Source organism: Anas acuta, chromosome 8 (assembly GCF_963932015.1).
Source record: "Anas acuta chromosome 8, bAnaAcu1.1, whole genome shotgun sequence".
NCBI classification, from domain to species: Eukaryota; Metazoa; Chordata; class Aves; order Anseriformes; family Anatidae; genus Anas; species Anas acuta.
In genome coordinates, this window is record NC_088986.1 from 19505003 (window position 1) to 19526475 (window position 21473).

At 44.4% G+C, this 21473-nt stretch overlaps 1 protein-coding gene across 1 annotated transcript in view; it reads right to left on the reverse strand.

Moving 5' to 3' along the window:
- The window catches only part of LAMC1 (laminin subunit gamma 1), a 61095-nt gene that overhangs the window by 22651 nt on the left and 16971 nt on the right, over positions 1–21473 (reverse strand). The window contains exon 2 of the mRNA XM_068690396.1: positions 413–717. Coding sequence (XP_068546497.1) covers positions 413–717 — 305 coding nt within the window. The remainder of the gene's footprint in view (positions 1–412; positions 718–21473) is intronic.

Consider the following 21473-nt stretch of genomic DNA (forward strand, 5'->3'; position numbering starts at 1 on the left):
CATTTCTTAAACTTTCATGCTCAAAATCTACATGCAAATGCCTCAAATATCAATCTTATACAGGCATTACCATCTCCTGGTCTTTTTGAAACAGCAAGATGCACACAACTGCCTTCTAAGATAGCAGAGGTAAGTATCCAATAATTTCCATTAAGCCTCTTAAAGGTCATCTTTCATGCCACTAATTATTTGTTGTTGTTGTTGTTGTTTTTACCATAAACTTATTTTTGATAGAGTCTAGAGTTTACTCTTTCTTCAAATGCATTTCTTCGGATCGTTCAACCCAACTTACCAGTCCTTCAGGCTGAATAAGGGCTGTAAGTGCAGCCCACAGTTCACAAAAAGCTGCCACCCATGACAGCTAAGCAAAAGAACTCAGCCCAGACCATCTGATATGCTCCCGCTCGCGTACCTGTAGCACAGGACTGTTGTCAAAGTTGTAGGCACTGGGTCGCCCCTCCAGCGTTGAGAAAGCCACGTTGCCCCCAGTGAGAGGGGAGATGTCACTGAACTCATCTGTGCAGAGTGCCTGCTGCTCATCCTCTCCAGTCCGAATAAAACCCCGATTGACTTTGTTATAGGTGCTCTCACAGGACCCGCTATAGTACTGGTAGGGCACCCACGGGCCATCTTCCCTGGTGCGTTTGTAGATTGCAAAGCTCTCCGGCCGGCTGGTGTGGAACTTCAGACGCACATACGTGATGTCAAAGGCCTTTCCTGCAGGTGGGAGGAGAAAGTCATGAGAAAGACTCAACTTAAAACGAAGACTGAGGAGAGCTGCACCACAGTTCTGTTTAGAAGTTCTCTTCTAGGACCATCCAGTAGGATGAGCAGTGCCCAGTAGCACCAGCACTATATTTCCTAGCAAAGACAAGGTGAAGATACCAATGGAGAAAGGCAACAGGAAGACTGAGTAGATAAATAAACAGATCTATGGATTTCAGTGCAACCAAACACACAGCTCGTGAGCTCTAATTCATTCCTACAGGCATCACTGATAACATCCGTATCCCCAAAGGATGACAGATTACAACAGATACATTAACAGTTTGTGTCTGTTGAGATTCTCTCTGCTGACTTGAGCACCCACCCCTGTGCACTAAGCCAGCCACAAGGGGTTTCACGCCCACAAGAAAACCTTTAGCCTCTTCACATTGCTGCATTCTTCACCTTGGCATTCCTGCACCAGGAGCAGGGATGTTGCACTGGCTAAGCTGCGTGCTGGCTGTTACTGCTGCACCTTGGCCAGCAGGCTGTGGGCGATCACCCCATCCCGGAGCTAAATGCACACTGGATTTTGGATTTGCCGCAGGCAGCCAACAGCCGTATGGAAACGTGAGAGGCACAGCCACCAGCACGCAGCTGGGAGCACGCAAGGACAAGGCAAGGTTTGTCTGGGACAAATCATCAGGAGTTTCATCTCTGCCTCGCTCTTCTACCCTCCCACCACCTCCAAGAAAAACACTGCTCGGAGCACAGCCTGCAGCAGCCGCTGCCCTTCGCTTACAAAAAAAAAGCCACCAGAAGAGTTTCAACTGATCAGGAATCAGGCTCTCTCTGCCTGGAGGTCATGCAGATTTAACCTCAATTTGTAAAAATGAGCTAACTACACTGTGTTAAAGTTTAACACAAGGCTTTGCACCTGCTGAAGAGTGGTTCACTGCACAAGTTAAAACAAACCAGGCAGCACAAGGCAATGGGAACAGTGTGCGCCTCTAAGCACATACGCAAAAACCTGACTGCAATGAAAATCCACCTGCAATTTAAGTCCTTCCATACCTAGCCTGACTTAAATCAGCTCAGCTTCATGCAAGGTAGGCTTTGAACTGGAGTTAATGAGTGACTCCAGACAAGATGTTCCATCTCCCCATCTCTACGTGAGACGTGGGGTTTGCAGGTGCCGCTCTGCGGGTGGGAGCCTTGCCCCAGGGTTGTGCTGAAGCCCCTTCTCATGGTCACACCGGCTGCAAGATGCACAAATGATACTTGGGCTGGAGACACCAAGTGGTCAGGCTTGGGTCGGTGGCCGCAGCTCCTGTTCCTGTGTTCAGGACACCAGGAGCAGCCCGTGCTAGGCACGCTCACTGCACGGCCGGTGCAGATGACTCGCTGTCCTTTCTGACCGCTGGGAGCACAGAAGTAGCAAGAAAAGCGTGGTAAAGGATCCAGAACTCAGCACATCAGTACACACACGTACATACAGCATGTGACAAATTGACGCTGGCATGTAGCAAGGACACACGCACACACACAAAAGACTAAGCTCATGTTTAAAGGTTAAATCTGACAATACTCTCGCCTACCAAAAGGACTACTTTAGGGTATGCCATGGAAGACAACTGGGACATTGTACAGACACAATCTCTCTCCCCGGCACTTCCTACAAAAGACTCACTACTATTTATATAGTGTGCAAGCTGATGATGACCTAAGCACAAGACTGGAAGCCAGATATTCACGATCTGTGGCTCTTGCTCAGTACCAGCTCACTGTTGGTTTGCAGTCAAGCCACTTGACACAAGCTCCTCACACACAGAAGGCAACAAGTGAGAAGCAATCACACTGTTGACGACAAATTGATTCCACAGAAGCCAGAAATTCTAAGCGTGAACACTCAACATCGTAACACAACTTGGGATAAGCCTCCAATTGCTGCCCAGTTCAAGCAGGAGATGAGCAACCCCTTTCTATTTAGAAGCATTTTTTGTATGAGTCTCAGCGCAAAGCGAGGAGGAAGCAGCATATATCAGGTGTTTAAATCAGACCCTCACAGGCTTCCCATTTTTCCTGCTATGTGGTCTCTTCTCAAGAACAACCCCTCACCGAAGGCAAAGAGCGCTAAAAGGTGAAGAGCAGGTAAGCAGAACTTCAAGGCAAGCACAGACACAAACCGATAGCCAGAAGTGCACAAATAGCTTAGTTTTCTTCATCTAGGACAGCCTCTCTCTAGATAGAAGCAAAACCCGAGTTCAGGCTTCATCAAGATGACTTCAGGGAGGAAACGCAGTGAAAGAACCCAGCGAATGAAGAGGAGAAGCGGGCTTGTGCTTACACTCTGCAAACACAAAATGCTCTAGCAGGAAGGGCAGCTCACAGCCTGCATGTCCCAAAAAAAGAAACAGATTGTCAGGTTTGCAGGGCTGTCCCAACAAAAACAACCATGTCACCTCCACAGCACGCAAACAACCCCGTTTTTTTTCCCCTTCTCTACTACTAGATTATAGCTCTGTTCCCCAATCAGGTCTCCTACAGATCCCTGCAAAACAAAACAAAACAAAAAACAGCTAAGCCAAAGGTACAACACGTGCAGAATGCACTCTCGGCAGCACAAAAACATTTTTCCACAGAAATCTCCCATGCTAAATGGAAAGAACCCTCCCCTTCTCTGCCTGCAGTTTTACACCATGGGCCAACAAAAACACACTGGAAACTGCACGGGTTTGCCCAGGTGAAAAGAAATTCATTTCAGCTGGCACTGGAACTCCTTGAGAGGCCTTGCTGATGGCGTGACACAGGAATGCAGTTAGTGCACGCAGCAGGGCTGTGCTCCAGCACTGTATCAGCTCGCCACGGGTAAATACTGCTGGAACAATAGCGTTTACCCAAGACAGCTGACAGTGTTGAAATACGTTTTCCCCCTGTTTATACTGAGTGCAAAAGCTGTGCTTAGCAGCCTGGCCACTAGCAGGGCTCTTCAAGGTTGCAGAGCCTTTTTGCTAGCAAAGCTAAGCCTTCCAGGCTGCCTTCAAGTTTTGCAGGGCTGAATAAATACATGCTACTATTAACCTGAGAAATGGCAACAGCAATAACTAGGTGAAAGGCAGTTTTAAACATTTAATTTGGAAGACAAGAAATTATTGCTCTTCTGTTCCTAGACGTTGATCATTTTTTTAACCACGGTTTGGTCCACTTGGTCTCACATACGAGCAGTCTCTTAAAGCAGGCACACGGATAAGCCTTCAAGGAAGCACTTCAGTTCCAGATTTTAGCAAGTCTGGGTGGTGAAGGAGGAGAGGGGGTGAAGATGGTATCAGAGATGTTGCCTGTGCCGAAAGCTGCTAAACGCTACCCCCAGCAACCTGACCGTGTTGTCAAGCTGGCCACAACCTCCAGGCAAGCTGATGGATGTCAGCAGGGTCATCTCCCAGTTCTGCGTCCCAAGGTCTAGCAGGACACATACCATGCTGAAAACCATAAGGATAGTCAGGAAAATTTAAGTAAATGCTATTTAGATCTTTACAAGAAACTCTTCCCTTTCCCCCCAAGTTAGGAATTCATCCCTAGACACAAAAGGCCTCCTTGTGCTCAGGCCCCTCAGAAGAGATGGATAATTTACATCAGGAAAGCATCCCGCCAGCTGGCACTCTGACTACAAGCACTGGATTGTGAGCAGATGCCTTTGAGATAAGCCCCGACCGACACTTGCCTCCTTCATTATCGGTCCACTCACATCCTCTGCATGGCTTCAGAAAGAGCTCGCGCTCCCTCTCCTTTATTCTCTGCAACTCAGTACAGCCCCCGAGCAGTAAGCTTTAAAATGCAGCTGTTTTGCTGCTGAGGATAAAAGTCTGTCCGAGAAGACCACGCCAGGCAGAGTCAAACTTCTGCACAAGTATTTTCAGCAAAATTCTCTGAATAGTAATGGAACAGCTCAGCTTTGCTCTGAATGTTTCTCTTTTGGTTAGCTCTGGTTTCAAGCAGCGCTTTTCTTAGAGACACCTGCTGACAACAATTCCATGTAAAATTTAAAAGACCTGAAGACAACACGGTAGCATATTTATTACTTTGTTACTAGATTTCATTTCCAATTCACAATGACGAGACAGAGCGAGTAGCTCTCAATACCCCTGGCATTTCCTTTTGCTTTTTGTCCCGTCTGACCCGTCCCACTCTCAGCCCCAGGACAAAAGGCCAGGTTTGCCAGCCCACAGAACTGGAAGGCACAGCCGTGCACCCTTCTTGTTCTCCCTCCTAACTCCATTCTGCCTTCCTGAACCGCCACCCACCATCCAGCACTATATTGAACCAGCAAAAGGCTTGAGGGCAGCGAAACACTTATCTGCTCCTCTCTGAGGAATGAAGAACTACCAGCAATAGCAGGAGGCAGCAGCCCCCACCATGTACAGGGCGTAGCAGAGGTACTGCGACCCTACACGAGCAGAAAGCTGCAAGGAACACACACACTGATGCTGGCAAGTTAGCGAGCTCTTATTTAAGACTGATTGCTGCTTCCTGAGTCCACTACTCCAGACTCTCAGCTACTGCCGTTATTTTGGGCAGCCTTCCATGCTAGAAACCCCCCCTAGAGCACAGGCACAGGGACCACTGGTGCAAAGGCAATATTTAAGGAGTTATCCCATCCTGCGGAATGGGAAAGGGTTTTCCAGCATGCAGACAAGCAATGAAAGCAGGACAGTAATTAGAAGGATAGGAGAATGAGAAACTTCCAGAGCAACTTGCTCTTTTGGAATAAAATAGGTTTAGTAAACATCAGCCCAACACCTGCAAGACACATAACTGGTAAGTTATGTCGCTTGCATCACATACACATGAAATGGCCAAACTTATGACAAAAAGCAAGAAATTATTATAGTTCTAGAGCAAATATCTGTTGTAACTACACCCTAGCTTTTCTGGGAAAATTTGTGGAGGAGGAAGATTACAGCACTGATGTTGCACATAAAATGGAATAGCCAGAGTCTGAAGAAAAAAAAAAAAAAAAAAAGAAAATGCAGGGTTTCTCCTTTTCCGATGATCTTCCTTAGAAAAACAACACCACGCAGCATCATAGACGACAGATCTCATTCTGAACCTTCCTGGCAACACATGTGAAAACTGGTAATGAGAAAGCTTTGGTTGATTTTCTTGTCTTCTCCTGAAGGACCCAGAGATTCAGGCAGGTGCGTCATGAACAAGAAAGGTCTGAAGGAATTTAACATAACCTAATTACAAACCACATTCTACCAAATGAGATTTCGGCACGCAGAGCTCCACTGAGTTGAGTGTTTGCATTTTTAAGAAAGCCCCTGGAGAAACAAGTACAGATTGCTTTTTCTAGGCATTCGTACCAAAACAGGGCAGGAGGAAGGAAATGCGTTTGGGACACTCGGTGGAACTGGTGCAGCCTTTAGCACACTGGAACGAACATGAACTCCCACCACCCCATGAGGTCATGCATTCTTCCAAGCACTCCTGAACAAAGGCACAATTGACTTGGGAGTGTAGGCGGTCCGGACAGCAAAAGGCTGCCTAGTAAATTATTGCATAATAATCCAACATTGATAAGTCATCAAGGCTGCTTGTTCCAGTCATGTTTCCAAAGTGGGAGGAGGGGAAAGTTGCTTCCCCCTGCATGGGCTGCAGGCAGCCTCAGGAAATAATAAAAAAAAAAAAAAAATAAGAAAAGAAAAAACACATTTTTTTCATCTGATGATAAGTCAGCGTGTGGATCAGCATAAAAATCAGAAAATGTTGTCCAATAATTCAGTAAGGCTTGCTGCTTTATTTGTACAGCTTTGATGCAAAGATGTTAAGTTGACTTCCCAAAAAAGCCAGCTGTGTTTATTCATTAGGGACTGGAAAGACAGATACCATGTACAACACGGAAGTCCTATCTGCACAAGCAGCCTCAAAGCCCTTTTTCAGCACAAATGATAAAAGCTTGTTTTAAAAAGGCAAGTGCAGACGGATCACAGATGATCGAGGGCTCCATGTGCAATTTTGGGAGGGGCTCTATTTCATTCATGTACCCAGACTGCAAAGCTACCTCCTGCTACCAGCATCAGCACCAAGGCAAGAAGATCTGGGTGACAGCAGATTGGGATCCTTGGCAAGTTCATCTGCTGGTATGAAGTGGCCAGAAACTGCTCCATGGCCTGTGCTCAACAGCTATGGGTCAAACCAAGTTGCTCTTTCGACGCAAGAGGTATTGAAGAGTTGGGGTTTACTGCCTACCTCTCCCCCAAACGAAAGCAAGCTGTTTTTTGGCCTTTCTTCCCAGCAGAAGGCAAGGCAACTGCCAAGAAGCAATCATTTCACCACTGATTCACTGTAATGACCCCACCACCAGTGACTTCAGCAGTTGCAATCCCTTAAATGTGGCAGCTCCAACCCGCTCCCCATCCCGAGGGACCCTGGCGCCACAGCTAGGTTCAGTTTTCCAACCAAGTGCCTCCTGCAGGAGATGCAGCTTCCACCCAGTAGGAACTGAAGCAAGCAGCCACCAGCACAGCCCACACAACAGAGCAGAACTGGTGGCACCAGGAGGTCAGAGATCCACCAAAGAGCATTCAGCTGAGCCGTGTATAGGCAGCACTTCCCATCCCTGGCAATGGGGTAAGATGCCTCTCTTACAGCTGGTTCTTGGGTAAAGTATCTTGGGAGGAACCAAAGCAAACCTGACCCACTGTCATGTTTTTCTCATAGGATTCAAGTTAAAGTGACAAAATAACTCACAAAAGAAGCAGAAGTTTAAATAGCAACAAAATGAAGGTGTAGCTACTTGTATATGATGTTTGGCCAACTGTGAAATGTCACTTCTTGCAAGAAGAACAAGCTTCATCAGATCGTGCTGCAGTGCCTTGCAAACGGGCTGTGTGAGTACCAGGCCATCTGCTGAGAACGGCAAAGCCATGTATGTAAAGGACATGCAGATTTTACTCACTTGCCATGGAAAAAACAAAAAAAGATGAACCAGAGAAGCCTTTTAGCAGGGAGGGAAGGCAGTGCAGGGCTTTCCTGAGGTCCGCTCTTCTTCTGTGCGGGGGCAGCGTGAGCTCCCCCAGAAGCGCTGTGCTCCAGCCCCTCGCTCTTTCAACCTGCACGCATCCTGCACATGCAGTGCCAGGGCTCTGCAAGGCCAGCAAACCCAAGTGACAAGCCCAAGCACCCGGCCACAGGCAGCAGAGGGGACGTGGGTCAGGCCTGCCCATGCCAGCGGGACGCCGAGCAGCCCCTGCGCTCCCATCTCTAGACCCAGCCCAACAACGCGGCCCCCAGCTCCTGTTACGTGAGGGTCTTTGGGCCGTCCCCTTGCCTCCATGTGCTCATAACCCGCAGCAGCTCTAATGCCTAACTTTGCTCCTATCTGAATCAGACATCAGAAATACACAACTTGTGCTGTTGAGCCTAATTATAAACATGTTAAATTATACGACTATACAGAGCAGCAAATCCAGCAGCTGCTCTAGGAGAGACACAAGTTGTCCAGACCAGTGCTGTCTTCACAACCAGCAGGAGGCGATAACATCTTCCTAGCCTGAAACCACCCAAATTCCAGAGAATTCGGTGGTTTATCTCCCTCCTGCCCCTGCCCTTCCACTTCCCACTCACCAGCCAAAGATTTTTTCAGACACAGGCCATAACTAACGCTGCAGCCAGTTGGAAAGAGCGCTGCTGCTGTTCGCATCCATCACCTGGCTCAGGGCAGCCAGGACAGCTTTCTTTTTTCTCCAGTACTTAGCAAGTTTTGCATTCTTCAATAACCGTTTGAGAGAACTAACTTCTAGCACATCTGAACGGCATCATTCAGCACAGCCCAGAGCTTCCACACCTTCCATCTCTCCATCACACTGAGAAACCTCTGCCTTTTCCAGCAGCCTGTCTCTCCTCCTGCCAGAGCCCTGCCTGGATCTCAAGTAGCAGTTCCCATGCCTTCACACTATTCCTTAATGCATTTTATGTGAATTACAGGCTTATGTACAAGCTATCACTATTTGTGAAACAAATTACAGCAATATCCATAAGGACCGTTTTCAACCAGCCACCCACACAATAGTTTTACTTTCTCAGCCTATTAAGCTGAGGAAGGAATTGGGATAAACAGGCTTGGCAAAGCCATTGCTGGAGCAAGGCCATTTCCAAAACAAAGCTTGCCACTGACTTATGTTTCAAATATGTTTTGGAAAGTCAGAAGCAAAGTTTCTCTCATTTTTATGTTCTTTCTCGAAGCAGAGAGGGAACTGCATTTCAGTTCTCCACTCACGACAGCAGCTAGCAAGTGCCTTCAAACCTGCACCTGGAGAATGAAATGCACACACCGAAAACACTCATGAAGGTTACAAAGGTACATTAAAACACCCAAGTTTATGTACATCTACACATCCTTTCTGGAAAGGCACCAAATCTCTAGACACAGTGATTATTTTAAGGAGAGAGAATTCAGCAAAACCAGAAAGCATACTTGAGAAGGAAGCATGGCTTAGCTCGACCATTTTCCCACAGAAACAGCTCAATAGGATTATGTCAGAAAACCACTAACAAAAAAATGAAACCGGGTGCTCTCTATTGACACTTCAAAGGGGATGCTAACTCCAGGCTTCTGAGTACAGTCAGCTTCAAGATCTGACATCCTTGGTTTAATGCAAGGACAGACTACAATAGAGCCAAATCTGCTTTGTGTCAGGCTCAAAAAAAAAAAAAACAAAAAAAAAAACAACACCAAACCTAGATTTGGAAAGTTATCTGTACATCAAAACTCCTCCCTAACTAGGCTACAGGCTGGATTTATTTATATATATATATATATATATATATATATATATATATGTATGTATGTATATTAAAAAAATGCACGTGTGCACAACCTTCCCGTACCATTTTGTGTCAGAGGGAGATCTCCAGACAAAGAACATCACTTTGCTGCTACTTTATAGAGGAAAGATTTCAAAAGCTACCGACCTTGCAGCTGGAAGTGAGACTAAACACCACCTGGGATATCGCTGAGGCAATGTAACATCAAACAAGTTTCCTACAAACTATGTTTTCTGAGAAGAGCCCTGGTGGAAACAAAACGTTAGATGTTAACAAAAGAAAAGACCTTTCACAGGGATGTTCATTTCTAGAGCTTATCTGCTGGTCTGACACATGAGCTGTACAGACACTCGGTATAAAGCCAAATGGTAGTGACTTGTTCCTGATGACAGGAATGCAAGCGAACCCTAGTAACTCCCTAATTAATTCACCTTGTTAAGAGTTGAACAGGGTGGCAGTTATATCGTAAAGAACAGGCTGGTGGAAGCTACTCAAAGATACACGTTTTATTTCCCAGATGGTCAGGGGTCACGACACTCAAGAAGTCAGAGCTGCCTTTAAGGAAAGAACTGTGGATTAGGAACAGCTGCAGAAACACAGAACAAAGTCCAGACAAGGCAAAAGAAAACCCACTCACTGCACAAGGAGTAGGCTCACCAGCCCCAGGGCTACCACGCAGGACGCTGCAGGGAGGTCACTGCAGAAGAACCCCCTGCCAGCAGCCTTCAGCAACTGCCCGAGCAGCACCCTGCACCCAGTCAAATCCCAAAGGCACTCTCCAGCCTTTGCTTCCATCACCTTCAGTGACAGTCAAATCCAAACCTACGGCTCCTTCAACCTACAAACACTCCATCAGAGCTGAAGAGCATCATGCTCTTCAGTCTGCTGGTGGCCTAGAGCATCAAGGGCTTTGCTTCTCCAAAAGCTCACTGCAGTATAACCGTGTCTCCTTGTTCCCCAGATAGGTTCCTCATTCAGAGATCAAGGGAAACTACCACCACACCAACCCCAAATGTCGATCTTCAGATTTCACCATTAGTAAAACATCAGGGTGTCTAAACATAAAAAACTGGAAAAGTGTGGGCAGCTCATGGGAAGCCAGCAGTTGGAAAGTGGAATAATTTAATCTGCTTGACACCGCCCAGGAAGATAAGCTTCTTACTCCTACCCTCCTAAATACTGTCACCACTCCCTCCTGAGCAAGGAGCCAGCTAAAGCCATCAATACATTCATCACTCCAAGATGGATTTGTGTAACTCAGTGCAACAGAAATGACAAAAAAAACGAAGATACCAAATCATACAAATTCTAGATTTGCTTATTTGATAGCCTGATCAGATATTTTTTAAAGCCTACCATTTCCCACTAAACTTCTGATATGAAATGAAGGCATCAATACATATTGTCAAAGTAATTAATAGGTTCAGTCATAGACCAAAAAATAAAACCAATTAATTTTAAGCCCTCAGCAGCAGCACACATCAGCCACAATGACACAGAAATCTTGTGGCACAATGCACACCCTCGTGGGTCTCCCCACAAATTCATGAACAAAACATTTTAGTGAATGAGATTCAGCAGTAGCATAAGCCTCTGAAGGAAGAAAAAAAGGCAAACCCAGGATCTGTCCACATTAAGGAAACACTACAAACATGCTGGAGAAGTGGGGGAAGGATTTTCACTCATCAAAAATGCACATACCACCAACACTGCCTTCTAACCTTCAAACCCACTTGGACTTCTCATTATAGACCCTCACACCAGAATATAAGTGAAAAACCTTACTTGAGTGTTTCTAGCTTGAAAATAAGGAGTGCTAGAAATGGAAAGCTTTCCAAGGACTTCATCTCTTGTCTTAAATCAAAGCGTTTTGTTACTGTAGAGCAGCAGATGAACAGGAAAGGCAGTAGGACAACTCAGCAGCTGTTGAGATCTTCTCAGGTGAAGTGAGACATTCAAAGCAGGCAATCGAGACCTGCACAATTCCCAATATTTTAGCAATACAACAGGAAGGACGGGACGGAAGCAGCCCAGTGAATAGAGGAATTAATAACATATGGCTTCCTACATACAAACCTCCCGAGTTATGGAAGGGAAGTCCTGCATCTTCTGATCTCCTTGACAGGGATACCTCACACCTGACTGCAGAAGCCAAAACCCACAGGAGGTGAAGATGAGTGTTTGAATCCTGGTTCCCTCTGGCTGACTTTTTTCGTAACGCTAACAAGAACTGTCATTACCGCAGAGAGCTTCCTTCTTCTATCCAGCCAAGCAGAAAGAGCGGAAAGTGTTCAGAAACTATGCGGGGCACGACAGGGCACAGACCAAATTCTTGGGTGAGTTACTTCCTAAGATGCATTCCAGAACCAGAAGCACAACTGCCCCATGTTTGCAAAGAGTAAACTAATGGCTACGGTTTCCTGAGTCACGCTGAAAATTTCCATGAGCCTCCTGTCACACTGTCATAAAGAGGCTTTAGCACACAAAGTAAATGGAATGATACCGGATGGAACAGCCTCCCTCTGGATGAGCAAACGGACAGCAACAACCTTCTTGGATGTCTCACTGCTCTGAAGACTCAGTGGGTGGATTTGGGAAATGGTTTCATTCACAGTTCCTACTCCAAAAGCAGAACAAACCTCAGAGAACTTCAAATTTATGGACAAGTTGAGCACATGCTCAGATTTCCTTTCACCATGGTCTAATAACCCTGTATTTTGCTGTAAATTACTTGCATGAATACAATAATATTATTTTTATCTGAAAAACAAACAAACAAACAAACAACTTTAAAGGAGATAAAATTTGTATTTCATAAAAAGTCAGAGTCACATCTAAGCTCATCCAACAGCTTCTACTACCAGCTGCCTGCTCAGATGTGAGGCAATTTTCTTAAGAAAAAGTTTTTCAGTGCACCCAATATAGTTTAATTTCAGGTCTCCTCACATTAACCAAGGCAAAGAAAAGGGTTCCTATAAAAAGCTATCAGCCTGTGATTAGACATTCCAGATTTTACACAGATGACAACAGGAGAGACTTAAATCAATACTAACAATAGCATTAATCATTTCCAGATCAACCTGGGCTACTTCTGCAAGAAGTTGTTTGAGCATTTTAACTCAATGGCTCTTTGCAAAGCAAAAGACAGAAGAAAAAAGTTAATTTTCAGTTGATTAAAAACAGCAATGGACTTTTATTGTTATTACTTTTTTATTGTTATTACTTTTTTGTTATTACTTTTTTATTGTTATAGGCGTATAAAGAAATCCAGATGAGTGCTGCTAATTTTTGAGAACAGTGAGATCAGTGGTGAGAACAGTAGGGAAAAAGGTACAAACCTGGACAAAAAAATTGACAGCACTGACACAGCCTGGGGGAAGATGCGGGTTGTTTTCCTGGAATAGCTGGTTTTGCTGAGAAAAAGGCAGTCCTATAATTTAAAGTGTAGTATATATGGTGGTAAAGTACTGCTAGAGTAAGCAGAGCTTACTTTGGAAAACACCTATGAGAAAAGGACCTTTAGGAAGTTTTTGGATGCATTCATGCTTGAACTCCTACCCCTTACTTCAGCTGTAAGCATGCAGTTTCCTCCTCTCAGTCTTCCTCTATCCAAAAACCCTACGTGCTGAAGGTAAGTCAATGTGAGCAACAACAGAAATAAAATTTGAGAGATAAATTTGAGAAATAAAATTTTGAGTTAAAAATCTGTGTAAGCCAAGTACTTTTTATCCAGACAAAGGTCTCTGCTCCAGAACGGAGCACAAAATCACATCAGTACACTGAGCAGATGCGGCTTTGTTTTCTCCAGTAACACTCAGCTTATCACCTAGCCAGATCGGGTTACTTCATATTTTAATTTATGTTGTAGAAGGATAGGGCTGTTGGACAGATTTGCTTTTTAAGAGCGTTTCAATCTCCCAGGAACATTAAGTACACAAGCTATGTAAAGCTTCATTAACCAAGTGACCAAGTAGTAATGGTCCCGCGATTTAAAGCACATTGCCTAACACGGCCATATCCTCCCCCAGACTCACTGGCTGAAGAGAAATCATTTCCCCCCAACTCATGGGAAAACAAAGCCAGGCTGTTCCCAGCCCTTTCAGGGACATGCCAATGAGCTTTGGAAACAAGATGAACTTCACTAGTAAAGCTGTAAGCATGAAGATGAGATGCAAAAGAGGAAAATCAGGATGCTGTTTAATTGCATTCATATATTACATTGTCACACCAAAAATAACATGTTTTTTTTTTTCTGATTTTTTTTTTAACAGTTCTTCTCAAGAGTCAACTGTTTCCCTCTAGACAGAGCACTCAAATATTTCAAGGTCCCTCTGACATAAATATCTTTAGTGCTGAAAAAAGGTGGATTTACTCATGTATTTGCTAAGCAAAGTTTCCCTAAATATTTGCATCTCCATAGCAAACAAACTTGAAGCTGTGCTGATCCTATCTGCATTGAAGGCGCACCAGAGTGTGTGTGTGGGGGGAAATAAAAGTAGAAAAAAACCACCAACACCACTAATTTCTAGTTATGAGACCTTTGAGGTTATGTTCCAGGCTTCGATGGACACTCACTGTCAGCACACAGGAGGCTTGCAGCTCTCCCTTTTCCCACACCCCTTTGAAATCCCTTTAGAAGCAGCTAATCGCCCCCAGTTCCCACTTCCCTGTCAAACAATGAGGCACTACATGTTGGGATAATCTCTCAATCCTAACACCCACCATTAACAGTGAATCTTGGAAGTGTATTCAAACAAAACATCATTCAGAACAAAAAAAAAACTTTAAGACTATTAAAAAAAAAAAAAAGATGAAATAATGAAAGGTTGATAAGAAACCTGTAGCTAAAGAGCTGACTTAACTCCTGATCTAATCTATTTTTTTTCAGAACAGTGAATGAAAAAAATATGGAAATCTCCCAGCCAAAGTCAAGGTATTTAAATTTTTCCAAAGAACCCTTTATTTAGTGATTTTTCTATGCATGGCATCTTCAACAGTGTGTCTGTGGTTTTTCTGTACATATAAAACGTTCAATTCATTTTAAAGTCAAAATTAAACTCTAGATTTGTTTTCCAGAACAAGACATCAACACACCCCTTATAACATTTTTGCATGACTCCCCCTTTACAAACTGCGTGATCATGGACATGTTCAACTTTTGTAGGTTTGGAAGGTAGGTTTAGGTTTTGTAGGTAGGTGTAGGTTTTGTATATTTGAAATAATGCAAAAAGAGAGAAATATTAATATTTGCACTACCTCTGCAGTCCTCCGGCACTACTACAGATGGGAGGACAGGTGATCATCATCTTACATTGGTACCTGCACAGCTTTGGCGAAAGTGTTTTTTGTTGTTTTTTTTTTTTGGTTCCATGCAAGTATGGAAGCTGTTCAGATGAGCCACAACCATTGCTCAACTCTCCTCCTCAAGGGAATGCATTAAAAAAGGAAGAAGAAATTAAAAAACTCAGGTCTACAGTGAAATCTCCAGGGGGAAAGCCCATCGCGTCCTGCACCCAGCTGAGTGTGCAGGCCTGGGAAGGATGGTGCTCCACAAAGAGGACTGCCAAAACCACTCACACCAGATACGCCACATCTGGTCTGTTTTCATTGCTCAGTGTCTGGACATCCCAACCAAGCACAAACTGTGCTAACATCTTTGTTTTTCCTCTTGTTTATCCTTTAACTTGCAGCTGCAGAGAAGCCTCCCCTTCCCATCGCAGAAGCCCCACTGGGCCCCAACTGCAGAACAGCACGTAAAACAAATCCAGCTCCTCCACCCACCGAGCTGCAATGTCACAAGCTTCAAGCAGAAGGCTCCAGCATCTATCCTGGCAGCAGAGGAATGGCATCAACTGCTTTGATGGACAATGGGTTGGACAGAGTGGCTGAGCTGGAATCCCCACCTCCACCCTTCCCAAAAAAGGATAATCCCTGTATTCATCTGACCACTTAATATTTTACGTTTGCCGAGGCTTTATCCAACAGGAAATTAAAGCATTGTGTTGCTGGCTTAAAAGAGCTTTTCAGTGTTTTCGAAAATTTTGCTCCTTTAAGTATTGAGGTTATCCCTACTTCGGAAAAAGGTAGGTAGGGCTTTGAGACGCTACACTCATACACTCTCAAAACCAACCCAAGGAGCTTTAATTGATATTCAGCATAAAGACAGAAGAGCTTAAATGATATAGCACAGCAGTTTGCACTGAATGGGATTTATTTTGCACCAGAGTAGAAGGTAGGTGTTCCCACTGAAGCCCATCAACCTCCATCTGCAGACAGACAGCCAACTTCACTGGTTTTCCCAAAACACATCCAGCACTGCTGCATGGACATCCAAGAGTGCCATTTTCAGTCCCAAGTCTTCTCATCTCCAGAATTTTTCCTCCCTTCTCCGAGTTCATAAAGGGGACAGACGAGCTTGGAACTATTTTGCAAGGTGTGGAGTGAAGAAGATGCCAAGGGCAAGAAGCCTATCTGAGCTGCACTGCTCCAGGAGAACAAGCTTGTCATTTGTCCTCCCCTCAGACTCTCCTTTTCCTGGTGGAGCTGCTAAAATCAAATGTAAAACAAGCACCATTGTAAATTGCAGATAATCACTTCCTACTGATAGCAATGAAAAATCCCTGAGTATATGTTCAGCAGATTTTTTTTAACCTTGTCTTCAGTGATGTTACCACAGAGATTTGGAGCCCACTGGGCATTCCCATTCTCCCTTCATTATATCTTCCATTAATAAAACCAATTAATGATTCAATTAATCCCACCTGCCAATAGAGACTCATCCAGTAATGTATGGCTGAGTGTTTTGCCCAGTGTAGCCAAGAATTAACGCAGATCAGTGGAAGTGAATGTGTCAAACACCTTCCTCCATCAGATGATCCTCCACACATCCATGGAGCATTCTATTTGCTGTGCTACAGAATAACCTAACATTGCTGCAGCCTTTTGAAACGCCTCTGAAACCACCTAACCAGCTTCATTAGTACTGGCTTCAGGAGCTGTGTCATCTGCAAATATTACCTCTTCACCTTTTAAAGAGATTAAAAACCACAGATGCCAACAGAGGTTCTTGAGAAATCCCACTGCTAACCTCTGATGAAAACTGACTGCATTTTTTTTAAACCCCTTGCCACAAGGAAATCTTGAAGAGTAAAAACCTGCTAAAGCCTCCCCCATACTCTAGCAAATACTCTTTTTTTCATGCCAGGAATGTACCGATAGCTTATTCCTCTACCCCCAGCCCAACGCGGCCACAGAGCTTCTTCCCTCCCTGCCAGTCACCAGCACATCCTCTCAGCTGCACATCAGGAATACTAATAGCTTCTTGTTTTTTCTTTAATTTTAAAAGACCATACAACATCTGGAACAATAACTGCAGGCTTCAAGCCTCCCAGACGTTGCAATGCTGGGGCCCCTGCCCTTTAGAGCCAGCACACACCCCCAGCCCAGGGGACAGGTTTACTCCAGCAAAGATAAAAGGCGACCCGCGCCTCTATCCTCCTTCCTCCCCTGGCCTGAGATTTGCTCTCAAATGTACAAACCAAGGCAGATCTGGCATTTGTTTATGTATATTTACACAGTCTGTTTACAGAAGTCACTGGAATTAATAAAAGAAATCATTTAATCTGACCACAGGGGGTGCGGGAAGGGGAGAAAACACTGTAAAATTAGAAATAAGAACCATCTGTTCCTCCTGACAGCCCCTGTCCACCCTTCCAGCTTGGGTGAATTCTCCGGAGTGGGCTTCAGCAGGGCAAAGAGTTGTCTTCTGCCATCACCCTGATCTTCACACGCTTCCAGAAAATAACAGCTTACTGTAACCCTATCTGCAGGGGTAAATGTTAAAAACAGGCACAAGCATCCAACTGTCTGGATGGAGCCCTGCTCTGGATGGAGCCAGGCAGCTGCCAGCGGTGCCCAGGGCCAAGCCCAGAGGCAGGGCTCAGCCTGCAGCCCCTCAGGCAGCATCTTGGGGCCTGGCACAGGCTGCCCACAGAGGCTGGGGGGCTCCTCCTTGAGGAGCTTCCAGAACCGCCTGGACGTGGGGCTGGGCACCAGCTGGGGGGCCCTGCTGGGGCAGGCCTGGGGTCTCCCCTCCCAAAACAGCTGAGAGTAACCAAGATGTAAAGTGTGGCCACAAAGAACAACCAGACCTGAAGCTGGAAGCATAATAGCTATCTATTCACCACACCAGTAAAATCAGTGATACATGCAGTTACAGCCCACAGCTCACCAGTGGTGTGCGAGCAGCACCACCACAGAAGCAAGGAAACATGGCAGAACACCGAACCCCTCTGGATTTACTGTGTTGAAGTCCCATTCAATGGAAAACCTACAGGTTATTTTAGTATTGCTGCAGCACGCGTTCCTATGCTTAAAAAAAAGCATATTCAAAACTCCAGCTAGAGAAACCTCAGTTATGTGTTATAAGTTTTCTTGTTTTTTCAATATCTTGACATCCTGAACTATCAGATTAAAACAAATACATCTAGTAGTACTCAGATATTGATCACAACTGAAACCTGTAGCTATGAGGTCACTAAGGAACAAGACCAAAAAAAAAAAGACACCAATTTATATAATCCCCCCACCCCAGACACACATGTAGCACCCTCCAGACTGCTCCTGAGACACACTTGCATTACAATTTCTGCTTTACAAAACAGTAAAAAAACAACAACAACAAAAAAAAAAAAAAAAAAAAAAAAGAAAAAAAGAAAAAAACACAAATTAGGAGATCAGCTTGCAATTGACAGTAGCAAAAACTTGTCCTGGTGAGAGATGACGAGGAAAGGGCTTCACATCTGCCCTAAGACAAAACTTCATTTGGGATTTTTTTCCTTCCTACTTCTGTTAAATTTCAAGCAAAGTGTTTGCCAATTACCTACTCGGATGAGCACTTCTCATTTCTTAATGGGGCTTTGTCACTTCATCAACTGAAAGAAAGTATGAAGTCCTGCAAATCAGGAAATTCTAGATGTAGGGAAGCATCAAGTCCACAGACTTTAAATGCAAGGATGTCCCACAAGAGGAACAGAGACAAGGAGACATCCCTTGATCCTACCCTGCACACTTGGTATAACCACTGAGTGCGATGTTCCCATGTTGTCAGATACAGAAAATGGGTGAGCCAGTAGAGAGCTCACTTATTTAGCTTCTCCTTTTTCCAATTTTCCAGTTAATTATGGACAGAGATGCATCCTCACTTGGGCTGTTTTTCTTCATAGCACAGATTTGTCCAAGTCTGATTTTTTTTTTTTTTTTTTTTTTTACACAAATTATCCCACATGAACAGGACTATTGCTGAACTCCACAGATGGAAACAGATGCTGTTGTCCTCCATGCTGGCTCCACATCTCTCAGATAAATTCTGCACCTGCAGTAAAATAAATTCTGCATCGTGTGAAGCAGACATGGCAGAGGCAAGAGCAGCACTGAGGAACCACAGACCTCGCAGGAAATGGATGCAGGGAGGTCTGTGGCCCTGCCTGCAAGCAGCATTGACACTTCTGTAGCGAACTTACTAAGAAATCAAAAAGCCTTTTCTTCAGGAAGGAACCAAGCCAGAAAAAAAAACGTTGCATGCAACAGAGTTGGATGTTCTAAAATAGGTGTATTTTCAAAAGTTTTGAAGAATTAAAACACTATAAACATTGGTCTTGTACTTCTGTCTGGTGCAGGCAGAGAAATATGTTTATAGTGTTTTAATGTTCCATGCCAGCACCAGAGGACAGGCAGAAACAAAATGGCCCTGGCATTTTTCAGGAGCAACGCTGTAATGAGTTACCGATGTGGAGATCACTTGGCATGCAGCCGACCAGCCAGCACACCAGTGGCATCACCCCATGAGCAGGCTGGGTAGAGATACAAAATATTTCACATTCAAGAAAAATCACTTGGCATCTTCCCTACTAGTTCTCTCTAGATCAGGAACCTCAAATTCTGTTCCTAGGCTCCAGGCCTGTGCTAAAATAAACAGAAATCAGGCTACAGTGTCCAGACCAACTTCTTTCCCTAAAGCATGAAAACCAGAAGTGTTCCTAGTGATATATTGCTTTAAGCAAAAATGTGTATTTTGGCTTAACTTCACTTAGTTGAGAGTACTCCGGCCTGCTCTTTGGCCAGTAAAAAAGGAAGCATCCAGCTGAGAGCCCACAGCCATCTCTGCTCTCTGGAAAAAAAAAATCAGTTTTGGAGCAAACAGTTCTGCAAATGAAACCGCATGCGCTATTTTCAGTGGAAAATGAAGTTTTCCTTTAAAGAGTACACACCTGCAGCATGCCTGAGGTTTGAAAGTCTGCCCAGGTGCAGTAGCTCCAGATAGAAGCCTTCAAGCAGAGCAGCACTCATGGGTGGCTCTGGTAAAGCTGCAGGATGGAGTCCCCATAACAGAGATTTGAGCATCTCTGTCCTAGAACAAAGCTCTCTATCATGCCCAGCTCTGCCAACAAATCATGAACTTCTCTTCACCAAAACCCTGAGTGGATCAGAAGGTAAAACACCATCTGGATGCCAGGTCACTAGACAGTCCTAAGGGCATCCCTAGAGCTAGAACACAAACTCAGGAACCGCCAGTTTCCTCCTTTGATTCACAACCAGTGCATCCCATCAGTTTAATCTTCTACTTCTCTATCATGCCATTAAGCCTCTCAATGGCATAGAAAGGTAATGAATCTGTAGGTCAATTCCTGAAATACACGTATCAAAGCTTTTTTTTTTTTTTTTTTTTTTAATATAACCACCCTCAAAGAGTGGTTTATAGATTGCTGCTTACATTCTCCTCACTCTCATGCAACCTCCAGCTGTATCACATGGTAGCATCAGAGAGGTTTGTCTCAATTATCAATTACTACTTACTCCTATCACTGTTTGATAATCCAGCATAGAGTTTGGAAACATCTGAATTCATCTCCAAGGTAGGATGCCTCAATCAGAAAAACAGGATGACCATCAGCTTCTGGCAATTCCTAGCTCTGCAAACCCTCATTTCAAGGAGCTGTGCTGCACTCAGGATATAAATCATTGGAAAAAAAATAGGAAAAGCAATGAAATACCATTTTCATTTCTCTAATGGACTCCTGTTCCAGAAAGGAAAAAAAAAAAAGTTTGCCAGGGCTGTATTTTTACATGTTCAAAGACAAGGGGAGGTTTCTCTCTGCCACTTACAAATTGATGTGATCATTTCCAAAACCAGGAGAGCAATCAAAAACTGCATGGAAAGCAACATGCAAGAACCCTGAGATACATGCAAAAGCACTTCATTCATAAAGAGCAGGATGAACATCTGAAAGCCAGGATGCACAAACAGGAAAGCCGCAGTCCCTGAAAACAATAGGATCAGCCAGGTCACCTTTCTGGGTTTTGCCACCAATTGTTTGCCTGTACTTTTGCAGAGACTGGAGAAGTTTAACATGTATGTGCCTAAGAGTGCTTTGTTTGGCTGGGGGTCCCAGCTCCACCACTGAAGGACACCTTGGGAAAGTCTTACATGAGGTATCCATTTAGTAATTGGGGAAAAGAACTAAAAACTGGAAGTCAACACACAATCTACAGAACTAGTGGGTGACACCCATCACTGGTGAGCAAGAGAGGAAGGCATGACGAGCAGCTTGACTTTTCCTACTACCAATTCTACAACAGAAGCCACATCCCCTTATGGGGCCATCCAGCTCTGGAGGACGCATGCAAGTGCAAGCAGCCAGGTGAAGACCACTCATCTCTGGTTCTGCCTTTTTTTCTTAAAAAAGTTTGATTAGCTACAATGCCATAGGAAAAAAAATCTGAAATCTTTTTCTTTTTCTTTTTTTTTTTTTTCTTTCCAACCACACAAAATAATTACGTGCAAAATGCTGGGGGAAAACATTGAAAAAGCTTGGCTATATCCAACTGACAGAGTTTCATCAAAAAAAAAAAGTCATACCCAGTGCGGTTGTGCCTCTGCTGCA